Source organism: Schistocerca cancellata, chromosome 1 (assembly GCF_023864275.1).
Source record: "Schistocerca cancellata isolate TAMUIC-IGC-003103 chromosome 1, iqSchCanc2.1, whole genome shotgun sequence".
Lineage (NCBI taxonomy): Eukaryota > Metazoa > Arthropoda > Insecta > Orthoptera > Acrididae > Schistocerca > Schistocerca cancellata.
Window position 1 is genome coordinate 63,867,415 of NC_064626.1, and position 13,043 is coordinate 63,880,457.

The following is a 13,043-nucleotide window of genomic DNA, read 5'->3' on the forward strand; positions in this document are numbered from 1 at the left end:
TAGTAGTAGTAGTAGTAGTAGTAGTAACATAGTTGGATCAGAATAACGAAGTGAAGGACAGCTACTTGTTTACAGGACAGCTACCATAGCAACAACAACCAATCAGAGAATGTGCTTGTTCATTGCCTTCCAGTCTGTCCATCGCGTAGAGGTACATGTTGTTATTTAATATAGCTACATGTATCACTTTTCTCTACTGTAATGATGAAAGATTGTCATGGAGAAACAATGATTTTAATTAGTAGTGTAGGGAGAACAGTACACTGTGCACACATTCTTTCAATTTATGTGCAGACATGAAGGGTGAAATGGAAGCACACGGTACCAACAAAATGAGTGTCTTTGTTTGCAACGGAAAAGTCATTTAAGCTTTGTAGTCACACTTTGGGGATGCTGTGGTTTCCACAGAAGAAAGGTCCTGGTGACAATGGTCTAGCCCCAGAACAAAAGAGACTATATTACGTAGTCTCTTATTCTGTCATTCGATGAGTTATCACGTTCAGACTGGCTATGAGCATGTTGTGAATGGGCAATCTGTTCACTCATTGTTTTAATAGTCTATGAGAAATGCTAAATGCAGGAGAGTTCTTTAAAGAGTAGTTATGTGATTTTGTAACTAGTGGATGTAGATACAAGCTCTCTTACAGCCCTCACCCCTCTGCAGAAGGAAAAGAAGTCCCACAGTACAACTGGTGGTACTTCATAGCAGGAACAATGCATCAAGAATATTACAAGAAGGTGACCATCAAGTTGGAATAAAGTAACAATAATTGCAATCAGCATCAGGGTGACAGATCAGTTCAGGAAGCAGGTACCCTCAGCAATGAAAACACAAACCTGAGTGAACTGTACATCAGCCATTGCCATATCATTCTGGTACCTCAGTGCCAGATACCACAGTCAGTTGCAGACTACGCTCCTAACCCGTAACATAACAATAGTGATTCGTTTTCATTATTTGATTTTTTCTATTAGTAGCATTTTTGTTTTACGTGACCGAATGTTCTTTAGTAGTTGCAAAAAGGTTATAAGACCATTACCACCTTGTCAAGAAAACCCAATACTGTACATTAATGGGCAGCAGGTGAATGTATCCAAAATGGAAACAACCCCCTGCTGTTACTTCTGCAGCCATATCGTGTGTGCACACAAACGTGAATAAACATCACCGCTTCCGTGCTCGAGTGTCAATCACTTTGTTATTTTGATTGAGGTATAGTGGTAGTATAATATTTAACGTTTCAAAAGTGGGCAGCTCTTTACTTATGGCAACAATGCTAAGGAAGTTAACAGTTCAAAAACATTGCCATGTATTACTCCAGTGGTATTTGATCAACTGAACTGTTTAAGTTACAAAGCAGAGTTCAATCAACCCATGGAAAATATTTATCCCCTTTCTTATAATATCAACCAAATATTACAACCATTTCAAAACTGAGACTGGCTGATAAAGAACTGGATTCAGTTGCTTACTCACTTAGGAGTCGTCATACATTTTCTGAGGTGTTTTGAAGCTTTTTTTCTCACTTTTTGTAAGTGAAGTCACCACAATGATTAGAGCTTGTGGAAAAATATGGAACAGTCGTCAGATGATGGATCAAATTTGACAAGTATTTCAGAGTGTCCTTGCCAATGTGCAGAACGGGGTAAGAGGGGTTGAATGGGGCCATGTAAAAATTGTCCTCCATCATTATTTCACACAGTATTACAATGCACAGAAATGAAAGATTTCTTTCCAGAAAAGAAGATGCAGCTGTTTCAATGAGCTCATTAAAAATTTGCTTCTCAAGTTTACCATGAACTCCAAGTTTCTGCAAATATCAAAAATTTGTGGTACTGCATGCATCGAATATTATTAATACATCATTACAATCCGGCAATAGTTAGGTTTGCTTTTATTTTTACTGGCATTTTCTAACTTGTGCCTGCATAGTTCACTTTCAGGAGCTACAGTACAGAAGTGTATTTTCTCCTCCTCATCAGTTTGTGTTCCATTCATTAACTGCTTCAAGTTTAAGCATTGTGTTAATGCCCTTATCTTTCACTGATATCCCGAAAGAAGAAGGATCAGTATTTAACATCCCATTAACAATGAGAGCATTGGATGCAGAGCACAAACTCAGAACAAACAGAAGGGAGGAGGAGACTGGACATAGTCTACCAATGGAACCATCTCAGCATTTGCCTCAAATTATTTAGGAAAACCATGGTGTATCTAAATCCGAAACTCCATACACACAGCTCTGAACCCAATTCATACCTACTGTGAGTCCTGTGTTAATTTGCTCAGATGCTATCCCGTTACCATGTTTAAGCTTATGTAGAAGTAATTATCTGTGTCTTACACCTATGTTGTGTCTACGAGTTAAGTCCCATATACAACAAACAACTAAATTTAGACAACTGCTCACTTCCGTTTCCAATATAATTTCGCTACAGAAGAATTTTTGGAAATAATCAGCTTTAAAAAAAAATTCACATTCTGACATATTCTAACCTATTAATAACTACCTGTTGCTATCATATAACAAATTACATCAAATTTGTCACAAGAAATAAATACTTTACTTGTTCTTTGAAAAACAGAATGTGGAAATTATATGACTTACCTGAACAATGTCTTTTGTTCTCCTGTTAACTTGTCTTATGTAAGGAAATGGCTCAGTCGGTCTTCCCATAATCATGTTATATATATGATGAAAAACATCTGGAGGCATCTGTGGTATGAAATGTGGAAACTGTAGTTTCGACAAATCTGAGTCCAATATATAGCTTTCCTGTAACAGTAATACACAATATCTTAGTAAACAGTTTCAGTGAGTCGCCTCCTCAATGACTCAACAATTCTGCTATTCAGTGAGTGGTCTCCTTTACTCCTAAATTCACTGATGGAAAAAGTCACAAGAGCAAGAAGGAGTTGTGGGGCGTAAATGAATATTGGTGGGTGTGTTTCTACAGCTGAAAGATGTCTATTCAAAAATCATGCCACTCATGTAAGAGTGGCGCTAGTAGCACCACTGTGAGGATCTCAATCAGGTTTGCTTCAGATACACACTGTAAAAGTCACAAGCATTAGTTAACTTTGAGATTGGACGTGGTCAGTTGACATTGGTCAAGAATATTTTTAAAAACAACAAACACATCATTATCAACACCTCACTGAATTTGAATGAGGTCTTGTAATAGGACTACAAGAAGCTGGATGTTTCTTCTGTGATATTGCAGAAAGACTTGGCAGGAATGCAGCCACTGTACATGATTGCTGGCAGCAATGGTCACGAGAATGTACGGTCGCAAGAAGACTAAGCTCCAGACGGCCACATGGCACTATTGGGGGGAACACCACTGTGTTCGGCATATGGCCCTGGCACACTGTACCGCATCCGCAGCAGCAATTTTAGCAGCAGACGGCACCACAGTGACAAGATGGACTGTTACAAATCTGTTACTTCAAGGACAGCTGCGAGACAGACGCCCTGTAACGTGCACTCCACTGACACCAAACCACAGCCTCTTGCAGCTTCAGTGGCGTCAAGTGAGAGCTCATTGGAGGGCAGGGTGGAGGTCTGCTGTCTTTTCTGATGAAATCTGACTCTGCCTCGGTGCCAGTGATGACCGTGTGATCTTTGGAAGGCCAGTTGCGGGCCTGCAACCATCCTGTCTGTGTGCTAGATATACTGGACCTAAAGCTAGAGTTATCATCTGTGGTGCAATTTCGTATGACAGCAGGAGCATTCTCATGATTACCGTATTTACTCGAATCTAAGCCGCACTCGAATCTAAGCCGCACCTGAAAAATGAGACTCGAAATAAAGGAAAAAAAAAATTCCCGAATCTAAGCCGCACCTGAAATTTGAGACTCGAAATTCAAGGGGAGAGAAAAGTTTTAGGCCGCACCTCCAAATCGAAACAAAGTTGGTCCATTGTAATATGAGACACAATTTAGGTCGAATGAATGACGATACAGCTACAGTAGTTTGGTTCGAGTCGTAAGCTTAACAGTTAAGCTTTACCGCGTAGCCATTGCTATGCGTCAGGCGCTCCGTCCGTATTTATACGGGTACCCTTCCTTTTTCACGTGCTTAGACTGGTTTGAATCGATTGCTTATTTTGCTTTGATCTGATAAGTGCCGTTTTCTTTGTTATAGGTGTTTGCGTCACTCTTAAGCTGAAAATGCATTACTGCACTGTGTCATGCATTGTTTGTCGCATTCTGATAGCGCGTGTTTACAGCCTGTCGCGGCTCGCGGCATGGCTTGCTTTTGTGCGCGCTACCGCCGTGTACAATTAAAAAAAAAAAAAAGAGGAATCGTCTCATTAGCGTAACAATGGCAAGAGACTGCTATTTGTTGTTACAGACAGGGTTTTAATGAGATAGCAGCAAACACGAAAGAATACATGGCAAAATGTTTATATTCGTATTATTCTTATGGTGAAGAGAATACTGTATGTGATTCAAATTTCATCAGGTTCCTATTAGCAACCATCTCTTCTCACAGATAGGAAAAAATTCACAACGTAGAGTTGGCCATATTGACAAACATCCCAAACAGTCGTGCCAGTCAGATTTTCGTAGTACACTGAAATTGTGCTACATTCGAAGATGAACAATACGGAATTTGTATTTACTTCGTTGGATAATGTATGAAAATGCAGTGGTCGAAACTCGCGGCGGAGAAAAAAAGCTCGTCTTCGACTTTTTTTTTAATTTATTTACTGACGCAGAGGTTTTGGCGCCAGTATTTATCTTTGTGCCTACAAAGCATGCCTGCTTAGCGCTACATATATTCGACGGCAGAACTTAGTTGTGGCGGCACGTACCAACATTTTTCATAACTTCCACTTGCTTTGCACTCGATTCTAAGCCGCAGGCGGTTTTTTGGATTACGAAAACCGGAAAAAAAGTGCGGCTTAGATTCAAGTAAATACGGTAACCCATGCAACCTGACTGCTATTTTGTAAATCAGTTGGTGGTTCAACCCATTGGTCTGCCATTCATGAAACAGCATTCCAGGGAGTGTTTTCCGACAGGAAACACTCGGTCACATACTGCTGTTGCAGCCCAACGTGCTCTACAGAGTATCAACGTGTTGCCTTCACCTGCTTGATCACCAGATCTGTCTCCAATTGAGCACATATGAGACATCAGGACATAGTCGGACAACAACAGCAGCAGCATCCACAAACGGCATTAACCATACCTGTATTGATCACATAAGTGCAACAGCCATGGAACTCCATCTCACACACTGACATCTGGCACCTGTACAACACAAATGTATCCATGTTTGCATGATTGCATGCGAGGTTACACTGGTTATTAATGTACCAGTATTTCAGATTTGCAATGATTCATCCCGCACTTACATTAACCTGTGACCGTGCAATGTTAATCACTTAAATATGTTACCTAGACAAATGTATTCCCGAAATTTCATTACTTTACATTAATTACTTTTCGATGTTGCGATTTTTTCCATCAGTGCATTTATATTCTTCAAAACATACTATATTCATCATGAGAGCATGCTTAAAAATACAAAAAGTAAAAGTATTGTAGGAAAGAATGGGTCACTCCAAAACAAGCATCAGAAGACTTATATGCTGCATGGAAAGGTTCAGAAGCGATAATGGATTAGCAATTGTGATTCAAATTCTAGAACACTATTAATAATGAGTTGTTGGTAATCAACATGTCAAGAAACTGTAAGAATCAACAAACTGCAAATAAAATCAAGATAAATAAAGACAACAACAAAAAAGAGATAGAAACTACTGTAGAACTGGGATTGAGGGTCGGACTGGCAGAAACAGTATTATGAGAAAAAAAGAAGGGAAAGCATATACTATCAGTAGTATTTCATCACCACACAGTCTTCTGAAGTTAGGAGATGTTGGGATAAGAGGAAAGGCATGATTCAACAGGTGAAAGCAGAAAACGCTAAGGCCAAAGGAAGTTACTGAAGACAATATAAACATTAGTACATAATATTATTAAATACCATCGTTGACAAATATATCTATCTACATCCGGATTGAGCTCCAGCTACTGCCGGGTCTGGGTGCTGCCAAGTCCTCTCCATTTGGCTCAGTCCTCCCACCACTTTTCTTCCTCCACTTGCTGCCAGGTCACACCTCTCCTTTCAACAGATATTCTCACTTCCATTTTCCACCGTGTTCTTGGGCATCCTCTAGGTCTTTCCCCATCCATCTTTAGTTCTTCCATAATTTTGGGGAGTCTCTGCCCGTGCATCCTCTTAACACGCCCATACCATCTCAATCTCCTCTTTTTTTTTTTTTTTTTTTTTTTCCAGTTTCTTCTCTCATTCTTTCTTGTTTAAGGTCCTTTCTAATCTCTACATTCCTTACTCTGTCCATTTTTGTTTTTCCCTTAACTGCTCCGAGAAATTTCATTTCCCCTGCTTGCTGTCTGCTCCAGTCCCTTTCTGTCATTGTCCATGTTTCTCCACCATAGGTGACAATAGGGAAGTAATAATTCTTATACATAAGGAGTTTTGCTTTTTTTGAAATTCCTTATTCCAAATCAGGTTTTTTCTTGTTTGGTAAAAATTGCCTCCTATTAATTTCTTTAGTTATTCTTCCATCCCTAGATATTTCACTCCCTTTCTCTCTTCCAAATACCATTACTTCACTCTTGCTTTATTTATTTTTAATCCATACCTTTTCATTATTTCCTTCCTCGCATCAAGTTGTAACTGTACATCTACCTCTTTATCACCCCATATCACCATATCATCTGCAAAAATCATCATTTTGTCTTGATTGTCTTTGATTGTGGCACCATACACAATCATTAACCTGACTCCAGGGAGGTAGGGTCCCCTTCCCTATTCCTCCACTGGGGTAATTCCTGTCTGGCGCACCCAAGTCGCGGGGGTGGGCATCCTACACTTCAGTAGGCCGGAGTGCTCTAGGATAGCTGAGTTCAGGCAGCGACCCAATCCTGTGGGGTATAACACTGAACCCAATGCCCAGGTTACGGGTGAAGACCTTAATGGCAGCGATGGCAGAGAAGGAAGACTTTGGAACAGTGTAGCTGGCAGATGAGGAAACCCTCCTTTCTGAGGATTAAATGAGAAGGGAACCACTGCCTTGTGGTGGAGGAGAAACTCCAAAGACTAAGGGAGACAACCCCAACAGAAAATCCTTTCTTGCATGCCAGTAGGAAAGTCTTCATACATTGCTTTCAAAACACAGACAAGCCTCGGAACGAATGACAAATATAAACAAGATTCAAAATAAACAGACCTCTGTACAATTCACATTAGTAGTCTGCAAGGAAATCACTGGCTACACTGTTACGAGAGCTGTTCAAAAATAATATGACTTTTCAAATTGTGCGGACAACGTACATTCACTTATCAATCTTCTTTTTGATATGTCGGTACACATGTCCCGAATGTATGTTCACAGTTTCAAGTGTACAGCATACTTCATTTGTTTCTGACAGATAGAAAGGTTAGGTGTGTTTTAGTGTGCTCGGAGATTTTCAATTCTTATTAAAATGGAGCAAAGAATTTGCGTCAATTTTATATCTGTGTGTGTGTGTGTGTGTGTGTGTGTGTGTGTGTGTGTGTGTGTGTTCTAAAACACTTGAAATATTGACAGTGGCATATGATGAGTCTGCTATAAGTAAAAAAAAGTTTTAAAAGTGATACAAACTCTTCCAAGATGGCCAAGAAACTGCCAATGACAAACCTCGCTCAGGACACTCCAGTACACAACAATAGATGATAACGTCGAAGCTGTGAAGAAAATTGTTTTGGAAAATTGTCGAAGAACTGTAAGAGAAGTTGCTGAGGAGGTTGGCAATTGGTCGGCTCATGTCATGCAACTTTTTCGGATGTTTTGGGCATGAGACATGTGTCAGCAAAGTTTGTTCCAAAACTTCTCAATTTTGATCGGAAGAACCGATACCTGAGGATCACTCAGAAGCTCTTGAATGACATCAATGATGATCCTGATTTGCTCAAAAGGGTCATAACCAGTGACAAAACATGTGTTTACAGTTATGACGTTGAAATGAAAGCCCAGTCATCCCAATGGAAGCACCCCCGAGAGCCAAGACCGAAAAAAGCACACCAAGTTCAATCACCGTGGCATAGCGCATCATTTTTGCCCCAATGTCGTATGGTCAATAAGAGTATTAACTTGACATTATGTGCCGTCTGCAAGAAGCAATAGACAAAAAAATGTCGGGAATTGTTGAAAACCAATTCATGGCTTTTGCATCATGGCAATGCACCTGCTCATTCATCATAGCTTGTGAGAGATCTTTTGGCCAAAAACAATACAATAATCATGCCTCAGACACCATATTCACTGGATTTGGCCCCCTGCGACTTTTTCCTGTTCCCAAAACTGAAGAGACCAATGAAAGGATAAAGATTTGCAACAACTGAGGAAATATAAACTGCATTGCTGGAAGTACTCAAGGCTGTACCAAATAGTGCTTATGAGAAGTGCTTCAAGGATTGGAGAAAGTGCAGGCACAAGTGTATTGTATCTAAGGGGGATTACTTTGAAGGGGATATGAATATTGATGAATCATTGAACATTTTTTCGTAAAAATATAACGTCACCTTACTTTTTGAACACCTCACGTATGTCTCAATATTGTCAGCCATTTTAACTCCTCCTTTTTTTTCTCCTTTTATCTATACACTACTTTTTTCTTGTCTATGTATATTTGGATTCTTTTATAGCTATAGTAAGTAAGATAGCTGTTACAATGTAAATGATTTATATACCCCCCATGTAAAACCGAACATGTAACACTAAACTGTAAAGTGTACGGTCTGTAATATCTCAATTCCAATTTCATAAGTACATTACATGAAAAGGAAAATGAGTATACAAGGCAATACCTTCAGTACTTTGGCAGGGCAGAGTGTTGGATAATCCCTCCAGTAATGATCAACATATGCTGGCAGTTTCAAGTCACTTGAAAGCTGGTACAAAAGTTGAGCTAATGATGGTAATACTTCTGACATCAGCATATTCAGCTTCAAGTCCTATGAACAAAAATCATATCTACATTAATAATACATAAAAAATTGAAAAAATAAACTGTTTGCTTTCTTGTGTTGACAAAATAAATTACTGCTTGAATCAAATATTTCAGTCTCTTTCCTGAGAAGGCTCATTTTGCACAGTATATACCCTCAAGTGGCCTGCAATAGCTGCTTCAAACCTTAGGAAGACATTCACTCATCATCAACATTAAATTTTTGCCTGCTTTCTACAATACAGCCATCATGTGCTTCCACATGTTAAAAGTGGATGGGTGGTTCTTGCCAAGCCAATAGTGAAGAGAAAGAGCTTCACAAACTGAGAAAGCCGTAATTCAATTGTCTACCTCTACCTCTGCCCCTTATGGAAGTAGTTATTCAGCTTCAAATTGATTGATAGAGTTGTGGATGTCCTCCTGATGGATATCAACTGGCACATTAGATCATCAAAATCCTGAGCTGCTTGAAAGGTCCTGCCGATAATGTTCTAAACATTCTCAATTGGGGAGAGGTCTGGCGATCTTGCTGGCGAAGGCAGAGTTTGGCAAGCATGAAGCCTAGCAGTAGAAACTCTCACCATGTGCAGATGAGCATTCTCTTCCTGAAATGTAAGCCCAGAATGGCTTGCCGTGAAGGGCAACAAAATCGGGCACAGAATGTCATCGATGTATCACTGTGCTGTACGGATGGCAACAAAAGAAGTCCTGCTATGAAAACAAATGGCACTCTTGATTGTGGTTGTGTGGCATGCGATAGACTGGTATACCACGCTGTCAAGAGTGTCACCAGAACACCTTTGCTGATCATCCAACTAAGTGCACTGACTTCGACTAAAAGTTAACTGTAGTAAAGTTGGCATTTAACGCTGTTCATTGCAAAATTCTGATGCACTGATCTCGATCAATGTTAAATGAAGGATTTGACCACAGTTAAATTTTATTGCTGCTCACTCCCAATTTTCGAGAGATGACCAGAGTTTTACAAGCATACGGTATTAAGACAGCACGCATTTTGACATGGTTAGATAGACTCAATGCATTGTATGCTGTACCCTATATGTAAGACAAATGCAGAAAGTTTATTAATTTATGAATCAGACTTACCAGGAGTAGAATTAAAGTGCCCCTCCACGAGTGACTGCACTGCCCATTTTTCTCTAACAAGTGGACTACACAAAAATCAAATGTTTGTAATTTTTTTTCATATTCATGGTGCATGAAGTTCAAAACTTAAATATACCTGTCCCAAAGTTCGATGCAACTCTCAAAAATTCTCGAGAAAACTGACTTCTAAATATTTCAATCATATACGTGACTGTAGGCTTTCCCGGCGTAAACTGCTGATGAAGGTTTGTCGGGTCTCCAGTTGGGTGGTAGCGTTGATACATCACGACGTTTCGGGACGTTTTATACCACCAATATTCTGGTGAAGTGTCGAGATCCACGGAGAGTGGGGTATTTATATGCGTGGTCACCCCCTCCTCCACTAGACCTCGGGAGGCTGCAGTGGACCGGCAGCATGCACGAGTTGGTCGGGGTAGCGGTCGTCCCCAATGGCCACGTTTGGTTCTCGGTGTAAGCATTCTGTCTGCATCTGTGGTGGAGGACATTGGCAGACCAGCTCCAAAAGGATTGCTGCTATCGCAGGGTTCCATGCTGCGCTGAGTTGGTATTCCTCATTCCCATTGACCAGGTTGTCGTGAATCCTTATTTCTAGGGATTCTTTGATAATACTTTCCCAGAAGCCAGATGCTCGGCATCGGTGTTTTCAAAGTTGAAGGTGTGTTCTTTATTTATGCTGTGTTCTGCTATGGTCGATTTTTCTGTGTGACATAGTCGCACACATCTGATATGTTCTTCACAGTGTTTAGATATACACCGCTGTGTTTGTCCAATGTACGGTTTACCACATTCGCATAGGATGCTGTATATTCCTGGTTGTTAAGCTTCAGCAGGTCTTTGGCAGAACCTAGGAACTCCCTTGTCTTCGGTGGTAGGTGGAGAATGGTTTTGATATTGTATTTGGAACTTGTGCAATTTTGGCTGAGAGTGGACCAACATACAGAAGGAACACGAGTTGTTTGTTGTCCTCCTCCTCCACCTCCTCCTCCTCCTTCTTCTTCTTCTTCTTCTTCTTCTTCTTCTTGGGTTGTCACTGCTTCCTTCTTCCTTTTAAGCGCCCTGTTGATGTGCGTTTCACTGTAGCCATTTTGGTGGAAGACTTACCTCAGGTGTTGCAGCTTGGATGGTAGGCTGTTTGTTTCAGATGGAGCACGCCCTATGTACCAGGGTGGTCAGTACTGTTTGTCTTTATGCTGGATGGTGGCAGCTTGTTGAATGAAGGTATCGGTCTGTGTGTGTCTTCTTCCTATGTACTGCATGGCGTAGTGAACCATCTGCCTTTCTCTTAATTAGAATGCCAAGGAAGGGGAGGCATCCATTTTCCTCCATTTCCATCGTAAATTTTATAATCAGATGGATGCTGTTGAGGTGCTCCAGAAACTCACCCAGCGCCTGTTTACCATGTCCCCACATGACAAAAGTGTCATCGACATAGCGGAAGAAGTGCTTTGATTTCTGTCTAGCAGTTTGGAGGGCCACCTCCTTGAAATATTCTATACAGAGGTTTGCAATTGCAGGAGCCAGTGGGAAGCCCATGGCCACACCATTGATTTGCTCATAGAATTCCTTGTTGCACTGAAAGTAGGTGGTGGTTAGTGTGTGTTCGAACAGGCTGACAGTTTGTGGTTCAAAGTGCTGAGCTAAAAGTGCCAAGGAGTCTCGAAGGGGCACTTTCATGAGTAGGTCCTCCCTTTGTAGTTGCATATCCCTGAGTATTTTTACAAATTCGGCTGAGTTTCTCACATGGTGCCTGCAGTGTCCCACAAGGAGCTTGAGCAGTGTCACTAAGTATTTAGCTAGTGCGTAATTGTGGGAGTTGATGGAGTCGACAATCAGTCTATGGGGCACCCCTTCCTTATGGATATTCAGCAGTCCTTACAGGCGTGATATCACTGGCATTCTGGGGTGCAGCTGTTTCTTCATTGGCTCAGGTAAGTCACATTTCTTAAGCAGAGCTATTGTCTTTCTACTCATCATCAGGGTTGGATCATTCTTCAGCCTCTTGTAGGCCTCGTCTTGTAGCAGCAGGTTTATTTTCTGCCAGTACTCGGCAGTGCTTAATACCACTGTAGTATCGCCTGCTGGTAGGATCGTTATATCAGGGTCATCTCTAAGGGATCGGAGAGCTGCTTGTTCTTCCGCAGATATGTTATTTTTAGGTAATCGAGATCTGTTGATTATTCTGTAAGTTTCCCGTCTGACTTCCTCTGCTTCCTCCTTTGGAAGCCCTCGTATTGCTTCTTCCACGCCGCTGATAATGTCTTGTTTCGAGATCGTTCTGGGGATGGGGGCGAAATTCAGTCCTTTTTTTGAGTATTGCGATTGTTTAACTTGCTGAAATAATATAGATTTATTTTGACAGGCAATGTGACTGTGTGGTAGTGAGCGTACTCGCGCCTGGATTAGATTCCATGTAGAAACATATTTTTAAACAAATTCAAATGGTTCAAATGGCTCTGAGCACTACGGGACTTAACATCTGAGGTCGTCAGTCCCCTAGAACTTAGAACTACTTAAACCTAATTAACCTAAGGCCATCACCCACATCCATGCCCAAGGCAGGATTCAAACCTGCGACCATAGCAGTCGCGCAGTTCCAGACCGAAGCGCCTAGAACCGCTCGGCCACACCAGCCAGCTTTAAACAAATGCTGTGAGCATTTATGTGATGTGTAAAATACAAAAATACGCAAAAACTTAATTTGTAGCATTTAATTTACAATCTTGGTTAACAATCTTTTACAAAAGACTGATAATTATGAATTTTTGTTTGCAATAAAAAATGGATTTTTGTATGTATTATATAGTATGAAATAAGAAGACATGCATTTTTCATAAAAATCAAAATTAGATGTGTTAATCAACATATATTTGATGATATTTATACTTAA

At 40.6% G+C, this 13,043-nt stretch overlaps 1 protein-coding gene across 2 annotated transcripts in view; it reads right to left on the reverse strand.

Annotated features, from left to right (window-relative positions):
* Positions 1 to 13,043, reverse strand: part of LOC126164949 (anaphase-promoting complex subunit 1) — a 361,025-nt gene that overhangs the window by 193,837 nt on the left and 154,145 nt on the right. For both annotated transcript variants that reach the window (XM_049920281.1, XM_049920280.1), the window contains exons 15-16: positions 8,889 to 9,035; positions 2,610 to 2,777 (exon numbers count right to left, since the gene is read on the reverse strand). In XM_049920281.1, the coding sequence (XP_049776238.1) occupies positions 2,610 to 2,777; positions 8,889 to 9,035 (315 nt within the window). The remainder of the gene's footprint in view (positions 1 to 2,609; positions 2,778 to 8,888; positions 9,036 to 13,043) is intronic.